General features: G+C 53.9%; 1 protein-coding gene and 1 long non-coding RNA gene across 8 annotated transcripts in view; one reads left to right on the plus strand and one right to left on the minus strand.

The window, feature by feature from the left end:
* CSNK1D (casein kinase 1 delta) overlaps positions 1 to 7,963 on the minus strand; it is a 32,861-nt gene extending 24,898 nt beyond the window's left edge. For 4 of the 6 annotated variants that reach the window (XM_054458287.2, XM_063656364.1, XM_063656365.1 and 1 more), the window contains exons 1-2: positions 7,563 to 7,696; positions 9 to 119 (exon numbers count right to left, since the gene is read on the minus strand). In XM_054458287.2, the coding sequence (XP_054314262.1) occupies positions 9 to 119; positions 7,563 to 7,638 (187 nt within the window). In that variant the 5' untranslated portion in view covers positions 7,639 to 7,696. Of the gene's footprint in view, positions 1 to 8; positions 120 to 7,562 lie in introns of all 6 variants that reach the window. The other 2 variants (XM_054458285.2, XM_054458284.2) reach the window with 2 other exon arrangements.
* A 12-nt stretch (positions 7,964 to 7,975) lies between these two features.
* LOC134738728 (uncharacterized) lies at positions 7,976 to 12,284 on the plus strand. 2 transcript variants are annotated; one of them, XR_010124694.1, is made up of 3 exons: positions 7,976 to 8,766; positions 9,169 to 9,350; positions 12,132 to 12,284. It is a non-coding gene; the product is annotated as an uncharacterized LOC134738728 (long non-coding RNA). The 2 variants fall into 2 exon arrangements; XR_010124693.1 differs by having other exon boundaries at positions 9,169 to 12,284.
* Positions 12,285 to 17,621: the final 5,337 nt, after the last annotated feature.

The following is a 17,621-nucleotide window of genomic DNA, read 5'->3' on the forward strand; positions in this document are numbered from 1 at the left end:
GGACCTACCTCCTCCCTGCATCATCTTGTAGATTTTGCTCTCAATGTGGAGCTGAGGGTGTTTGGTTTTGACACATTCAAGCTTGATGGCAACCTCTTCTCCTGCAGCAATGTCCGTACCTTGGCAAAGAAAGAAAACCACAACAGGAATTACCTGGTGTCCACCAAATAACCCAACATGCTGGAGAAATGACAAGCACTATGTGAGTTTTCCATGAAGGACCAAGTGAGGGATGCGTTCTCCTTCCTAGCACAGTAAGGCGGGCTAATCGGCTGACACATCTCTGGCGGAAGTTATCCTTATTCCCATTTTCACAACAGGATGAATTTGAACTGCACAGAAAGTTTATGCGGTTTCCATCACCTGCCTACCAGTCTCCGGGTGCTACAGCTCCCTCTCCACAGTGGCCCTTCTGGTCTGCATCCTCCCATCAGCCCTGCCCAGGGCTCCTGCACTTGCCTGCCCCAGACAGCCTGTGGTGGAGCTCCACGGTGCCATTCCCTTTTCTCCACGCTGCCTGATAGGCCTCCAAGGGGGTGGTTTGAGTTTCCCCCTGAGGAAGGGCTAGGTTTTTACCCAATAGCCACAGCCCCAGTCCACCCAGGCCTGGCATTGCAGGCAGCGGGAGTCATCTCTAGCCAACCTATTGCAGGCAAACACCCTCCACCAGGTGGAGGGAGGCCCTTCTCCCTTCCTGGGGACACAAAGCCAGAAGAATCGCCTGTTTTCAACGCCCTAAACGTACCACCTACCAACACGCACCGGTCGCACATCTTTCATCAGTCTATGGCTAAAACCAATGACACGTCTAATACCATGACGATCGGACTGTGAGTTTGGAGGCAAAATTATACTTTTTATCTAGAAATGTTCCATCTCTGCTTTACTCCAATAAATGACAAATGTGACAACCACCATCCCTCTCAGGTTCACCCACAAGTGCTCCTGAGTTTGAATCTGGCCCAAAGCCTTCCCCAAATCCACTGCATGAGGCATCCAAGGAGCTTTAACCGAACAGGAGAGAAAAAAGCTGCACACAGCACATACCCAGCTCTCTCCTCTTCCCTCACGGGTCCCTTCAGAGTATAAGACACTGGAATCGGCCGGGCGCGGTGGCTCACGCCTGTAATCCCAGCACTTTGGGAGGCCAAGGCGGGCGGATCACAAGGTCAGGAGATTGAGATCATCCTGGCTAACACGGTGAATCCCTGTCTCTACTAAAAATACAAAAAATTAGCTGGGCATGGTGGTGGCTACTTGGGAGCCTGAGGCAGGAGAATGGCATGAACCCAGGAGGCGGAGCTTGCAGTGAGCCGAGATCACGCCACTGCACTCCAACCTGGGTGACAGAGCGAGACTCCGTCTCAAAAAAAAAAAAAAAAAAAAAGGACACTGGAATCCTTCCCAACAGCGTGGCTATGTGCAAAAGAATTCACACTAGCTTCAGCAGCCCAGACAGAGCCCTGGGAGACTTCTCTCCCTGAGAGACTGTGGTGCTGGGCAAAGCGACCTGGCTAGTTCTTAGTGACTCAGTTTCTCTTGTCAATGGAGATCAGTGGTGAGGTCTGACGTCTGTTTCATGAGAGTTGTGGAGATGAATGGGTTAACAGTTTCTCTTACAGCTCTTTAAGATAAGATTCCCTGATGAAAAGCAGAGTAAGGTCAAGTGAGCACTACAACAGTCTGCTGATATCCACACACGTCCACTGAACACCCAGGAAGCCCCTCGTCTGCCCAGATGGTGGCATGAGATGTGCCACTTCCAGCCTGGGCCCCAAACCCCTTGCCACTGTTGCGTTCCACAGGAATCGCCACCATCGGGTCACCGCCAGTGACCATTCTAGATTTAAGAACGTCACTTACTATCAACAGAGACTCTTCAGAGTACTCGAGGTAACAAATTTTGTTCTTCCTGCCTATAGTTGGGACAGTCTATCCAGTTACAAAAGAAATGACTTCATCCAAAAATGTACTGTGCAAATGAAAAACGAACTCTGAGTTCCTCTAAGGACCTGGACTCTGAACTCAACTCGCCAGCCGGGAGGGAGGGTGACTCATCCCACTAGTTACGTCAGCAGCTCCCTGCACCCCCAAGCAGGCGCAGTGCAGCCTCGGACAGCACCGCCTCCCTCGCCAGCTGGCAGCCCAGTGACCCCATGGCCTGGGGCCGATGGCTTGGGGCCACACAGTCTGCTGACTAGCATCTCTCACTCCACTTCTCTGTAGCTGATAAAGCTATGTCTGCCAGTCACACCTGCAGCACTGACTGTCGTGGGGCAAAAGTCATCACCAGCCGCTCTGGCACACAACACGAATCACACCCTATCATGGGGCCGGGACCTCTCGCTGTGCAAGCACACAGAGCCAGCCCTCCTGTGGAACCGACACCAAGGTCGCCCCGAGTCTCTACAGGGGAGCAGCTGGATGCAGGCCCTGTACACAGATGTGAGGATAGCAACTCTCTGGGGCGTGCAGCAGGGACCTCGTCACCTGCTAGGCAGAAGCATCAAGCAACAGAACACCAAGGTCTGTGCATTCCAAGGGCACCACCTGCCTCGAGGTCGCTGAGCACTGCTCAGACCCCCTGGCCTGCAGCCCTGTCCCACCTCGCCCACCGGGGGCACCCCCACACTCTACCAGCCGTGCTGCTCAAAGTCAGGTCCTCAAGCTGCCATCAGTCCACAAGGCAGCACGGAGGCGCTGAGTAACTGTGGAGGCAGTCTGGCATCGCTGCAGCATTTTGACCTTATACACAAGTTTTGGTGTGCAACAGGTTGAAAAGTACAAGCCTGGTTCTTCACCACAGGTTAAATCTGAGAAGCACTACTAAAAGGGGAATGAGAATTTGAAAGACCCTGAGCCCTGGGTGTCAGATTCAAAACAAACCAAAACCTGGTGACACGCAGATCACCAGGTTGTCTGGGTTGTCTGTTTATACAAAGGACATTCTATCAACAAAACAACCACGACTCTTCCCTGCAGCTCAACAATCCTGGTCTGCTGTGAGCTAGGGCTTTCCTCAGTCCATGTTTGGGTATCAGTTAATGTTAGTCCTACAAAAACAAAATTATGTCCCTCAAGTTCAGCAGCCAAAAGCAGATGGTGGCTGGCTGTGGTGGTTCACGCCTGTAATCCCAGCAATTTGGGAGGCTGAGGCTGATGGATCACTTGAGGTCAGGCATTCGAGACCAGCCTGGCCCACATGGTGAAACCCCGTCTCTACTATAAATACAAAAAAATTAGCCAGGCATGCTGGTGTGCGCCTGTAACCCCAGCTACTCAGGAGGTTGAGGCAGAAGAACTGCTTGAACCTAGGAGGCAGGGGTTGCAGTGAGCTGAGATCGTGCCACTGCACCCCAGCCTGGGCAACAGAATGATACTTTGTCTTAAAAAAAAAAAAAGCAGATGGTGAATTAAGTGAACCTAACCAGAGTGTGGGCCTGTCCTGGCACAGGAGGGTAATTCTGAATTACCAGCCTGGATGCTGGCAACTCCCATTAAGAATTGTCTTGTCAACAAAAAAACAGGGAGACGCCTTGAGCAGCAGGACAAAGGTCACCTCGCAGGGGAGCGGTCAGCAGTACCACGACTTCTCATTACAGATGCTTGAGTTAAGCAGAGTCCAAGGTCAGCAGAGGCCACAGCCCTAACACTGCAGTGAGGAGACCCCGGAAGCTACAGCAAGCACAGGTGGTCGCTCTCCTCTCACGGCTGGTCAGCATCTCGGGGCCCTACTGTGCGCCAGGCACCCTGCAGGCTGCCTCCTCAGAAATCAGTCAGTGAGGGGAAAAACGTGTGCTTCAGAGATGAAGCAGTTAGCTCCCAAAAGATGCTTGTGCACATTATGAAGTCAGTCCATCCAGGTAACAGGTGGACAAATGGAGGCCCTGACAAGCTGATGGTGCGATGGGATCAAGTACATGCCAACAGATGCATCTGTCCAGCCCACCAGCCAGGTAATCCAGTCCTGCCACTAACCTCCAGAACACACTACGGGCGAGAACAGAGGCAGGACCACCTGGGCTCTCACTGCCTCTCTGCATGGGCCCCCTGCAGGGTGAACACAGCAGGCCTCTCCCTCTAGCCTGGCCCAGCTGAACACTCTTCTTTCCCCAGACACCCCTGTGGTTCTGGGGCTGGGAACAACTCATGGTCCACATTAAGGACACTGGCTGTTTTCAAATGTTATCAAGTTTATTTTCAGTGGTACTCTGCCAGCCTAAGTGAAAGAACTTCTGGTTTATGGCCACACCACATAGACACCGATGCGGAGGGCGGCACAGGGCCGGGGCCAGGTCACACAACAGGCTGCCAAGGTGTGCGCTCCACAGGTGTGTGAGGGCTGTGCCACCTCCCAACCTGCTCTCCTGAAGGGCCTTGCGGATCTGGCAATCTCAGACTGAAGACAGATTGTTCTTTTTGGGGTCCCACTTTCCAAAGCCGGGGCATTCAAGAAATAGCCCCAAAATACTGCCCCCTTTGAAGGGGCAATTTTGGAAGACGATAACCTGGCGGGGCCCTGCAGTGAGCACCTGCCCTCCAACTGTCACAGCAGGGTCGGGGCAGGCAGGCCCACACCACGCTTCTAGCCCACAGGCACTCCACTGAAGCACAGCCTTCCCCCTTCCTGGTCTCAAACATCTTAAAGCACAGAAAGTTCCCGGGAGAAAAACAAAAACCCAAAAGCCAGGATCAAAGCAAGGTGAACCCCACCTGGAGGATACCAAAGTGACAACAGTAGGAATGGTCTTAACGATACTCATATTAGAATACACACGACACACAGAGGTCAAGATGAAGACCTAGTTCCTTGATTTATGTGTAACTGGCTGCCCAAACAAAACTATGGTGGGGATGACCGATCCATCTCATGGTCTTCAGATCAGCCATCTTTGACTCTAACTGCCATTCTGCTCAGACCCACGCTTCTTCCAAACTGCCTTACTCCAGCTAACGTGACCACCTTGCCTTTCCTCGGCGGGGTTGTCTGAAAGGACCACAGTGTAGGCGAGGAGCCAATGCTGATGGAAAAAAAAAAAAAATCAGCTGTGCCCAACCCCACTCAAGTACCTGGACGTGTATGGGTGGCTGTCTGGGACGGCTTTCTGGGGGCTCCAACCCCAGGGTGTCAGAGCCACAGCCGCCCGCAATCCCGTATCCAGCATGACTGTATGCCCAGCGCGAGGTGAGGCCTGGAGGGTGGAACGATGAGTGAGGAGACAGCCTTCCACCCTCCACCTCTGGCATTACTTGGTGACAACCACACCAAAATTTGTCTGAATCAATCTTTGGAAAGCACAAAGTTGTTTGACAAGGTCTCAGAGGAGAGAACAGATAGTTTCAAAGTACTTCTTATTTATTTATTTATTTTTGAGACAGTCTCACTCCGTCGCCCAGGCTGCAGTGCAGTGGTGTGATCTTGGCTCACTGCAACCTCCACCTCCCAAGTTCAAGCAATTCTCGTGCCTCAGCCTCCCAAGTAGCTGGAATTACAGGCAGCCCCCAACACGCCTGGCCAATTTTTGTATTTTTAGTAGAGACGAGGTTTCACCACGTTGGCCAGGCTGGTCTCCTGACCTCAAGTGATCCGCCCGCCTCAGCTTCCCAAAGTGCTGGGATTACAGGCGTGAGCCACCGCGCCTGGCCCAAAATACTCCTTTTTGATGCCTGCCAAAGGTGGTTAATGGACTGGCTTTGCAGTGTAACTCAGATCCTGGGGTTAAAACTTTCGCCAAAATCTATTGTTCTATAAATAAGCCAAACGACTTCCACTGACCAAGCACTCTGACTTCCCAAACACTGCCAAGAACACATCCAGCTGACCACCTGGTATAAATGTTTAATAGTCAAACCTAAATGTCTAAAGCCTGCTTACTCAGCAGGCCACTAAGGCATATGTACAGGTTCAAAAGCAACAATACGGCATGTGACAGGGTTACCTGGCAGGTGAACCAGGCACCGAAAGTATGGGCCACCCATATGTGTGGATTCATCCTAATGCTGCCAGCCCACCGGGTCCTGAGTCCTCTCTCTGGTGACAAGTGGGAAGGGTGTGAGAACTGGTGACTGTCCACATGTGGCTTCATCTAAAAGGTATGACCAGAGGCGTTACTGACATCCCAGGGGATTCTTGACCCTGGCTGACAGGTGCTCCAGTTAAAACACAGCCCAAAGCTAGGGCTGCTGGAACAGAAAACAGTTCCCCTCCAAGGTCTGCAGCAGCCCCTCTGGAGGCACACCACCTCAGACTACATATCCTCAAATTCAGGGGATCTTGGAATAACTCATGCATTGCACAATCCCACTGACAAGTGCGGAAAATTAAGGTACTTTAAAATTACAAACTTGGGCCAGGCGCGGTGGCTTCCCAGTACTTTGGGAGGCCGAAGTGGGCTGATCACTTGAGGTCCGGAGTTCGAGACCAGCCTGACCAACATGAAGAAACCCCGTCTCTACTAAAAATACAAAATTAGCCAGGCGTGGTGGCGCACGCCTGTAATCCCAGCTTTTCGGGAGGCTGAGGCAGGAGAATCGCTTGAACCTGGGAGGCGGAGGTTGCGGTGAGCCGAGATCGCGCCATTGCACTCCAACCTGGGCAACAAGAGCGAAACTCCGTCTCAGAAAAAAAAAAAAAAAAATTTCAAACTTGAAGATTTAAGACAACCTTTCATCACACTTGTGTTCATGTGCATATTTTTCCACTGTAAATGACACAACCCAAAACGTTCTAATCCCATTGTTTTTGAAATCTACCATGACGCCTCATGAGTACAACTACTTCATCTGCCTCTCATTTTGCCAGCATCTTAACCCTGTGTGACTTTCTCTACATTCACCTAAACTTAACCCTTGCTCATCTGCACTCAGTCACCGCTCCAAGGCCAAGGGGCACCGTTCAGAGAGAACCCCCAGCGGGAGGGCAAGCCCCGCTCCTAGCCGGGCCACTCCCCACCCTCCACACAGCATTTGGGTCTTTCTGACATTTTCCCCCACGAGTGCAAGACGCAGGGGCAGCCTCTGAGGGGGGAGCCAGACAGCCCCGGACCGGGCTGCGGAAGAAAGAGCGTGGCCTTTGTTTACTGCGGTGACCTTAGGCGTGGAGGAAGCCGACGCCTGCTCCGCGGCCCCTGCCCTGCCCCCTCCCCTCCCACGGCCCGCTGCCCCCACCCCCGCCCCGCCCCTCCCCCAGGCCCGCCTCCCCACGCCCCACCCAGCCCTTCCCAAGTCCGCTCCCCACGACCCTGCCCCTACCCGGGTCGGCTCCCCAGAGACCATACCCCACCCCGGGTCAGCTCCCCTATCCCCTCCTTCCCCAACCCTCCCCTCTCCAGACCCTGCTCCCCAAACCTGGCCCTGCCCCTCCCCCACGTCCACTCCCCACTGCCCTCCCCACCCCTGGCCGCGCTAGCCTAGTGGCCGTTGGGTTCTGGCCACGACCCGGCGGTGCCGGGACTTGCACGGAGAACCCGCGGGGGTCACCACTTCCTTCCGCGATCGCGCTTGGTCTTGGCAGCCGCAGGGCCCGGGTCTTCGAACGGCGGGCGGGGGCGGCGGGGCCTCACCGAGATAGATGTCTCCGAAGGAGCCGCTGCCGATCTTCCGGCCCAGCCGGTACCTGTTCCCGACTCTCAGCTCCATGGCGGCGGCGGCCCGATTCGCTCCTGCCCTCCCGGCCGCTTCCTGGGTCTGAACTCCGGGAGGCGGCGCCGCTGCTGCCGCTACTGCGGGTCCGGCTGCCGGCTCCGCCCCCCTCACGGCCCCGCTTTCACCATCGCTTTCCCGTCGCCCCGCCGCTCCCAGCGCCTCAATACGGGGCAGATGGGACAGTCCGAGCGCCGCCGCCGCTGCTCCGGCCCCTACCGGTCCCGCTTGCCCTCTCCCCGCCGCGGATGGACTCGGATCTTCCGGGCCTAAATCCCCTTTCAGCTGCCTAAAGGAGCCGCCGCCATCGCGCTGTGACGTCACTTCCCCTAGCAACCCGGCGGGGCGGGGCCGCGGCGCTCCAGGGGCGGGGCCTGGCCCTCGGGGGCGGGGCCGGGCGGGGCGAGCGCTTCAGGCCTCCTCCCGACCCTGTGCCGTGCCCAGCCCCTCTGCCCTCCCATTACCCCCGGACCTCGGGCCGCCAGCCCCTTCCACGTCCAGGCTCCTACTGCTCTCGCGGGAGCTTTTCGTATGTCCCCCGAGATGTCGAGGAAGCCAGGTGAGTTTCTCGCGACAGGCGGTGCCCTTTGCAGGAGGGGACAGGTAGCTGAGGCGTGGACAGAGTGACAGGCCAGGCTCAGGGGACACAGGTGAGACCCCCTCACTGGGCTGCCAGTTCCCGGGCTTGGGGCATCCCAGGACGTCAGCGTCTGCGGCCTTACCTCCTGACACCTAAGGCCAGAGACAGAGCAGACCCGCGCCCTGGGAGGTCCTGATGTCCAGCCTGAAGGTTGAGGGCAAAGCCACCACCTTTCACAAAACGAGGCCAGACCATCTGCCTCCCTCCAGTCCCTGAGGCCTGGAGACCGAGTCAACATTCTTATCTGTGTTGGATCTGAATGTTCCTCCTTGCAAAAGAAAACAAGGAGTGGACGTTCAGGCTGATGGCCAGCTTCAAAGACTGGGGCCTTTGATTCCCATCACTGGGAAGAAGGCCCTTTAGAGAAGCCCCCCAGGCTGCAGGTGCATGGGGACCTTGAAGAACCCGTCTCCACGGTCCCACGTCCATGTGTCTCGAGACCTGTCGCATCCTCGCTGAAACTCAAGAACGTGAAACAGGTGAAGGTGTGTTTTGACGCATTAGCATACCAGGGCTATAGTGTGGGCACCACAGCGTGAGTGAAACAGCAGCCTCAGCCCGTCCAGGTCACTGCAAAAGAGGAAAGCAGCCCCCACAGGCCCCACAGTGGTGCCTGCCTTTCTCCACCCCCAAGTCTTTCCTCTCCACCCCTCAGCTCCAAACAGCTGGAGGTCAGTTCGGGGAGGCGGGCGTCCATTCCTGAAATTACATAGCAGGGCCTGGAGACAGGAGATGCCGCCGGCCAGACCACCGTCAGTCACTAATGAGGGACGGGCAGTCGGAACTGCCCAGTTTCTGAGTTACAGAAGCCGGGGGTGGGGGGCTGCCAGACTAGTAAAACTGACCTTGTTGGCGGAATCGCTCACAGCTTTTCTGTTGATGAACAGAGTCCAGCTCTCCCACGGGTGGCTGTGATCCTTCTTCCTGGGGAGTCCTGCTGTCCCTGACCAGGGGTACCTGCCCACCTGTCAGCTGTTCCTCCCTCGGCTGGTCCTCCTGGGCTCTGATGGCCCCAACATTTCTAGCTCTTCTCACCCATAGTGCCCCAAGCTTCATGCAGCTGCAGCAGGTACTATGCCCATCTGCCTGGCTGTTGTGTGTTTGTGTCTCGACTCTATAACCCGTGCACACGGACAGGGCTGTGGTGTAGTGGGGATGGCAGGAGCCCTGGGAACGTGCGGGCTGGGCAAGGTGAGACAGGCTGATTGCTGTGGCTCCCCAACCACCAGCCCCAGCCACAACAAACTGACAAAGAGGACAGTGGTGCCCTGGAGCCCTGGGGTCAGAGAGAGGAGGACAAAGCAGGTGTGTAGCCCAGAGAATGATACCACCCCTTCTGAGAAGACAGGGAGGGTGCAGACATGGCATGAACAGGACATCCTGCAGCCAGAGCCAGGTTCTGAGCTAGAAAACTGTCAGCAGGGGGCTGAAGCTGAGGATAGTCATTGCCAAGGAACAGCCTCCATCACAGAGAAGACGCTTGCACAGATGCGGTGACGAGGGAGGGATGAGGGGCTGGTGACCGCTGGGAACAGGTGTGTGAGGCAGAGTCTCCAGGCATGGTCTGTGGGGTGGTTTGATGATACTAGGACATCTCTCAGAGTAGAAGGACGTCCCAACCTGCAGACTGGAAAGCCCCCTGAGCCCCCGGCAGGATGTATGAGGGCCAGCCCACACCCGGGTCCGTCCTGATACAACTCCTGAACGCCACAGTGTCTTAGCTCCTTTACTGTTGCTATCAAGAAATACCTGAGGCTGGGCAATTTATGAAGAATCATGATGTAATTTGTATATTTGTCCCCACTAAACCCCCAAGGTTGGAGGTGGCTGGGCCATAGGGGTGGATTTCTCAGGAATGTTTAGCACCATCCCCTTGGTGCTGTCCTTGAGATAGTGAGTTCTCCTGAGATCTGGTTATTTAAAAGTGTGGGGCACCTCTCTCTCTCGCTCACTCGCTTGCTCGCTCCTGCCCTGGCCATGTCACGTGCCTGCTCCCCCATTGCCTTTCACCATGATCGGAAGCTTCCAGAGGCCTCCCCAGAAGCTGAGCAGAGGCCAGCACCATGCCTCCTGTAAAGCCTGCAGAACCAGGTGCCAAGTAAACCTCTTTTCATTATTTATTTATTTATTTATTTATTTATTTTGACACAGGGTCTCGCTCTGTTGCCCAGGCTGGAGTGCAGTGGCGTGATCTCGGCTCACTGCAACCTCTGCCTCCTGGGCTCAGGTGATCCTCTCACCTGACCCTCCTGAGTAGCTGGGACTACAGGCACATGCCACCATGCCTGGCTAATTTTTCATATTTTTTGTAGACATGGGGTCTTACTGTTGCCCAGACTGGTCTCAAACCCCTGAGCTCAAGTGATCCATCCACCTTGGCCTTCCGGAGTGCTGGGATCACAGGCATGAGCTACCGTGCCTGGCCCTCTTTTCTTTTAAAATTGCCCAGTCCTAAGTATTTCTTTATAGCAAGGCAACCACAGCCTAACACAGCTTATGATGCTGAGGTCTTGAAAGTTCAAGATCAGGCGTCTGCCTCGGGTGAGGGCCTTGCTGCCGCTGCCTCCACTCATGGCAGAAGGTGAAGGGGAGCTGGAGTATGTGGAGATGGTGTGCGAGAGGGAGCCGGAGTGTGTGGAGACGGTGTGCGAGAGGGAGCCGGAGTGTGTGGAGACGGTGTGCGAGAGGGAGCCGGAGTGTGTGGAGACGGTGTGCGAGAGGGAGCCGGAGTGTGTGGAGACGGTGTACGAGAGGGAGCTGGAGGAGTAGGGAAGTACAGGCCTTTTTTTTTTTTTTTTTTAAGATGGAGTCTCGCTCTGTTGCCCAGGCTGGAGCACAATGGCGCAATGCCGGCTCACTGCAACCTCCGCCTCCCGAGTTCAAGCGATTCTCCTGCGTCAGCCTCCTGAGTAGCTGGGATTAGAGGCATGCGCCACTATTCCCGGCTAATTTTTGTATTTTTGTAGAGACAGGGTTTCACCATGTTGGTCAGGCTGATCTCAAACTTCTGACCTCGTGATCCGCCCGCATTGGCCTCCCAAAGTGCTGAGATTACAGGCGTGAGGCACCGCGCCTGGCCGTGCAGGCATTTTTAAAAGCACCTCTTGCTGGAACTAGTAAGAGTGAAAACTCACTCATTACCAAGAGGACAGCACCAAACCATTCGTGAGGAATCCGCCCCCATGACCCAGACACCTCCAACAGTGGGGCTCAGATTTCAACCTGAGGTTTGAAGGGGACCAACACCCAAACTATAGCAACAGGGAAAGAGAAAAGTTTACGGATACCCATTTAGAAAGAATCTGCTAACAAAGGGAAAGAATCAGGCTGGGCGCGGTGGCTCACGCCTGGAATCCCAGCGCTTTGGGAGGCCAAGGTGAGTGGATCACCTGAGGTCAGGAGTTTGAGACCAGCCTGGCCAACATGTGAAACCCTGTCTCTACTAAAAATGCAAACATTAGCCAGGCGTAGTGACGTGCACCTGTAGTCCCAGCTATGCAGGAGGCCAGGCAAGAGAACTGCTGGAATTCGTGAGGCAGAGGTTGCAGTGAGCCGAGATCCTGCCACTGCACTCCAGCCCAGGCAACAAGATCAAGACTCTGTCTCAAAAACAAACAAACAACAACAAAAGGAAAGAATCAGACTGGCTTGGGGCTCTGCTGTCACCTGCCCGTGACCTCCCAAAAGCGTGTGTTAGAGACTGACCTGCCTAGTGCGTCAGTGGAGGGGGCACTTTGGAGAGGGGCTTGGATCGTGAGGCCCCGCCCTCGTGAATGGCTCAGTACCTTGTGAAAGGGCCTGATGGAGGGAGTTTGGTCCCTTTTCCCCTTTTGTCTCTCTGCCATGTGAGGACACCACGTTCCTCCCCTCTGGAGGACACAGTAACAAGCTGTCATCTCGGGAGGAGACACTGGGCCCTGACCAGACGCTGAACCTGCCAGCACCTTCATCTTGGACTTTCCAGCCCCCAGAACTGTGAGAAATAAATTTCTGTTCTTTATAAGTACCTAGTCCATGGTGTTTTGTTACAGCAGCATGAACAGACTGAGATAGCAGCTTACATGTAACTGGAAGCTGCAGAAAAACATCTTCAGACAGCTGAGACGGCTCCCGGGACTCATGCCTGGCACAGACACCATCTGCCTGGCAGGGCGAAGAAAGGCGTCTGTGGGTGTGGGAGGATTCCTAGTCTAACACCCTGAGCCCAGCCAGGAAGGGGCCAGGAAGGCCTCCTCGTGAACAACGAATGAAACAGAACCCAGATCTCAGACAGGGTGGGGAAGGGGAGGGGTACCATGTCGAGTAGCACTCTGTGTAAGTTGGCACCTGTGCACGCTTGCATGCACACGTGTGTATTGTGCATGTATGGACATGTTAGAAATGGATGTGTGCATGTGTCTGCATGTGTTTGTGCATTTATGTACACACACTACACGGGCACGCACATCATGTACGTATATGTTCGCATATGTGCACGTGTGTGTACGTGCATGTGTTCGTATGTGTGTATACTTGCACGCATGCTAACATATGGTGGAGAATAAATAACGATCACCTCTCTGGAACTGGGGAAAGTGTTAAACAGATTTTCGACAGGAAATGCTGCTGCAAGGAATTCATCCGTAGGCTAGCACTACAGCCTGGAGGCAGGGAGCAGTGGGGAGTGGAAATCTTCCCATCAGAAGTGAGGAAGGCTGGATATGGTGGCTCACGCCAGTAATCCCAGCACTTTGGGAGGCAAAGGCAGAAGGTTCACTTGAGCCCAGGAGTTTGAGACCAGCCTGAGCAACTTAGCAAGACCTTGTTTTAAAAAAAAAAAAAAATTTTTTTTTTTTACAAGGAACTACACAGATGGCAAAACTTAAAAAAAAAAGTGGGAAGAGGGGAGAAAGGGAGATCAATGTCTTCTACAGATTTCATCTTGTCGGGTGGAGAGTGTGAGGAGTAGAGCCACGTGGTGGTGTCTTGTTTGCGAATGACTTTGGAACAAAGACCACCTGATAAGCACATTAAGGAATGAAAACGCACAGGGACTTCCCAGGGAGCCAGGAGGACACTGGGGGAGCAGGAACACGATCAAACCAGCAAGCACAGAAGTGGAGCGAGGCAGGAGCAGGCACAAGCCCAGGCAGCAGCAGCTGTGCTGTGCTCCCCCCGTGGTGTTCAAACCGGCCTGGGGAGCTGCCCCTCCAGAGGCATCCATGGTTTTCTGGTCACTTCAGTTACTAAATTCATGTCCTGTGGGGTAATTAAGGTCCACTTTTGGTATTCCAGCCCCAGCCTCCCACCTGGCCCAGATGGCTAAGGGCTCAGAAGAGGAAGGGGCGTGGGGCACAGACAGCCCCCGATCGTTCACACCTGCCTTTCCCATGGGGCCCTGGTGTGCCCAGCCTCCCACTTCATGTCTGAGCCACATGCTCTCTGGCTGACCTCCTGGGACTCGCACCCGGCCCCCACTTGGTATCTGAGCCATGTGCTTCCCGGCTGACCTCCCGCAACCTGAAGACTACTCTCACTCCCTTCAAGGCCACTGTCCCTACTGCAGCCAGAGAGGTGTTTTATAGTTCAAATCCTGCCCAGGCACCGTCCTGCCTAAAGGCAGCCCTGAGCCTGAATCTGTGTGCTTTGCTGATGGGACTGTAAAATGGCGCAGTCACTTTTGAAACAGTCTGGCAGTTCCTCAAAAGCTTAAACATAGACTTACCACATACTCAGCAATTCCACACCCAGGCTCCGCCCCGAGAGAATTGAAAACGTCTATCCACACAGAAACTTGTACACAAATGTTCACAGTTGCACTATTCATCATCATCAGGATGCCTATAATTGATGAACAGATGAACAAATTATGCTATATCCATATAATGAAATATTATTCAGTCATAAAAAAGAATGAGGCCCGGTGCGGTAGCTCACGCCTGTAATTGCAGCACTTTGGGAGGCTGAGGCAGGTGGATCGCCTGAGGTCAGGAGTTCAAGACCAGCCTGGCCAACATGGAGAAACCCCGTCTCTACTAAGAATACAAAATTCAGGCTGGGTGTGGTGGTGCACACCTGTGTTCCCAGCTACTCGGGAGGCTGAGGCAGGAGAATTGCTTGAATCTGGGTAGTGGAGTTTGCAGTGAGCTGAGATCGAGCCACTGCACTCCAGCCTGGGCAACAGAGCAAGACTCCATCTAAAAAAAAAAAAAAAAAGAATGAAGAGAGTCCCAGCCACTCGGGAGGCTGAGGTGGGAGCATCGCTGGGAGACAGAGGCTTCAGTGAACCATGATTGTGCCACTGCACTTCACCCTGGGTGACAGAGCCAGACCTTGTCTCAAAAAAAAAATAATAAAAAGGCTGAGTGTGGTGGCTCATGCCTATAATCCCAGCACTTTGGGAGGCTGAGGCAGGCAGATCATTTGAGCTCAGGAGTTTGTGACCAGCCCGGGCAACATGACAAATCCCCATTTCTACAAAAAATACAATTAGCCGAGCATTGTGGTGTGCACCTGCAGTCCCAGCTACTTGGGAGGCGGAGGCAGGAGGATTGCTTGAGCCCAGGAGGTCGAGGCTTTAGTGGCCATGATCATACCACTGCACTCCAGCCTGGGAGACAGAGTGAGGCCCTGTTTCACACACACACAAAAAAAAAAAAGAATGATGGCCAGGCATGGTGGCTCACACCTGTAATCCCAACACTTTAGGAGGCCAAGGAAGGCAGGTGGATCACTTGAGGTCAGGAGTTTGAGAACAGCCTGGCCAACAAGGTGAAACCCCGTTTCTACTAAAAATATGAAAATAGCTGGGTGTGGTGGCAGGCGCCTGTAATCCCAGCTACTCAGAAGACTGAGGTGGGAGAATCACTTGAACCTGGGAGTGGAGGTTACAGTGAGCTGAGATTGCACCACTGCACTCCAGCCTGGGTGACAGAGTGAGACTCTGTCTCAAAAAAAAAAAAAAAAAAAAAAAAAAAAAGAAGGAAGCACTAACAGGTGCTACAACACAGACGAACCTTGAAAACACATGATGTGGGCGCCGTGGCTCACACCTGTAATCCCAGCACTTTGGGAGGCCGAGGCGGACGGATCACGAGGTCAGGAGATCGAGACCATCCTGGCTAACACGGTGAGACCCCGTCTCTACTAAAAATACAAAAAGAAATTAGCCGGGCGTGGTGGCGGGCACCTGTAGTCCCAGCTACTCGGGAGGCTGAGGCAGGAGAATGGCGTGAACCCGGGAGGCGGAGCTTGCAGTGAGCCAAGATCGTGCCACTGCACTCCAGCCTGGGAGACAGAGCAAGGCTCTGTCTCAACAAAAAGAAAAGAAGAAGAAAGCACATGATGCTCAGCAGCAGCAGAAGCAAGTCTCAAAAGACTGTATACTGTGTGAGTCCATTTACATGGGATGTCCAAAATAGGCAGATTCATCGACACAGACTGTAGATCGGTGGTCGTCAGGGGCTGGGTGGGATGTGGGGAGTGACTGCTAATCGGGAGGGGGTTTCTTCCCTTTCGAGACGGTGAAAATGTTTCAGAACTAGACAGAGGTGAGGGTTACATAATATTGCGAATGTACTAAAATTAACTGAATTGTACACTTTTAAATAGTTAAAATGATGAATTTTGTTATGTGAATTTTACCTACATTAAAAAAAAAAAAAAAAAGGCCAGGCGCAGTGGCTCACGCCTGTAATCCCAGCACTTTGGGAGGCCGAGGCGGGTGGATCACAAGGTCAGGAGTTCGAGACCAGCCTGGGCAAAAAGGTGAAACCCCATCTCTACTAAAACATATATAAATTAGCCCGGCATGGTGGTGCGCACCTGTAGTCCCAGCTATCGGGAGGCTGAGGCAGGAGAATCGCTGGAACCCGGGAGGCAGAGGTTGCAGCGAGCCAAGATTGTGCCACTGCACTCCAGCCTGGGCGACAGAGTGAGACTCCATCTCAAAAAAATTAATTAATTAAATTAAATTTTTAAAAAACCCAACCTAGGCAACTAGTGAGACCTTGTCTCTACAAAAAAATTAAAAATCAGCCAGGTGTGGTGGCTCATGCCTGTAGTTCGAGCTACTCAGGAGGCTGAGGCAGGAGGATGACCTGACTACAGGAGTTTGAGACCAGCCTGGGCAATATGGCGAAACCCCATCTCTACAAAGAATACAAAACTTAGCTCAGCGTGGTGGCGCGTGCGTGTGATCCCAGCTACTCTGGAGGCTGAAGTGGGAGGGTTGCTTGAGCCCTGGAGTTTGAGGCTTCAGTGAGCTGCGATTGCATCACTGCACTCCAGCCTGGGCCAGAGCAAGACCCTGTCTCAAAAACAACAAAACAAGAGGCTGGGCACAGTGGCTTATGCCTGTAATCCCAGCTACTTGGGAGGCAGAGGCAGGAAAATTCCTTGAACCTGGGAGGCAGAGGTTGTGTTGAGCTGAGTTCACGCCACTGAAAAAAATAATAAACCAAAACAAAACCAGAAACAAAAACAACCACCAAAACCCACCAAGCAGCCCTGAGTCCAGAGCCAACTTCAACCACTAAAACCCACCAGGCAGCCCTGAGTCCAGAGCCAAATTCAACCACCAAAACCCACCAGGCAGCCCTGAGTACAGAGCCAACTTCCTTGCTGGGTTAGAGGTCCTCACCTCCTGCCCTCCTCGCAGGAACCACTTGCAGCTTCCTGAAGGCATCAATGTCACCCCGCCCCTGAGCCTGGGGGTGATGAAGGTGGACGATCCAGCTCTGCACAGGTGAAGGCCACTGACAGCTGCACAACGGGGGCTTCGGTTTGCAGCTTCCAGCAGCTTCCAGGGAGAGGAGACCTCAGCCCGATGAAGGATGCCAGCGTGGAGGTTCCCAGGTGGGACCTGGGGGTGGTATTCCAGGAGCTAGAGGCAATATGTGTTCCTGCGTGTGTGCGTGCATGTATGCGTGTGTGCGTGCATGTATGCATGTGTGCATACAAGTGTACATGTGTGCACGTGTGCATGTGTGCCCATGTGTGTGCATGTGTGCATGTGTGTCCGTGTCTGTGTATGTGTCCGTGTGTGCATGTGTGTCCGTGTGTGAGCATGTGTGCCTGTGTATTCCTGTGGGTGCATGTGTGTCTGTGTGTGAGCATGTGTGCATGTGTGCCTGTGTGTGCATGTGTGCCCGTGTGTGAGCATGTGTGCCTGTGTCTGTATGTGTGCATGTGTGCCTGTGTTCCTGTGTGCATGTGTGTCTGTGAGCATGTGTGCCTGTGTGTGCATGTGTGTCCGTGTGTGAGCATGTGTGCCTGTGTGTCCATATGTGTGCATATGTGCCTGTGTGTGCTGTGTGTGCACGTGTGCATGCATGTGTGTCCGTGTGTGTGCCTGTGTGTG

Source organism: Pongo pygmaeus, chromosome 19 (genome assembly GCF_028885625.2).
Source record: "Pongo pygmaeus isolate AG05252 chromosome 19, NHGRI_mPonPyg2-v2.0_pri, whole genome shotgun sequence".
Lineage (NCBI taxonomy): Eukaryota > Metazoa > Chordata > Mammalia > Primates > Hominidae > Pongo > Pongo pygmaeus.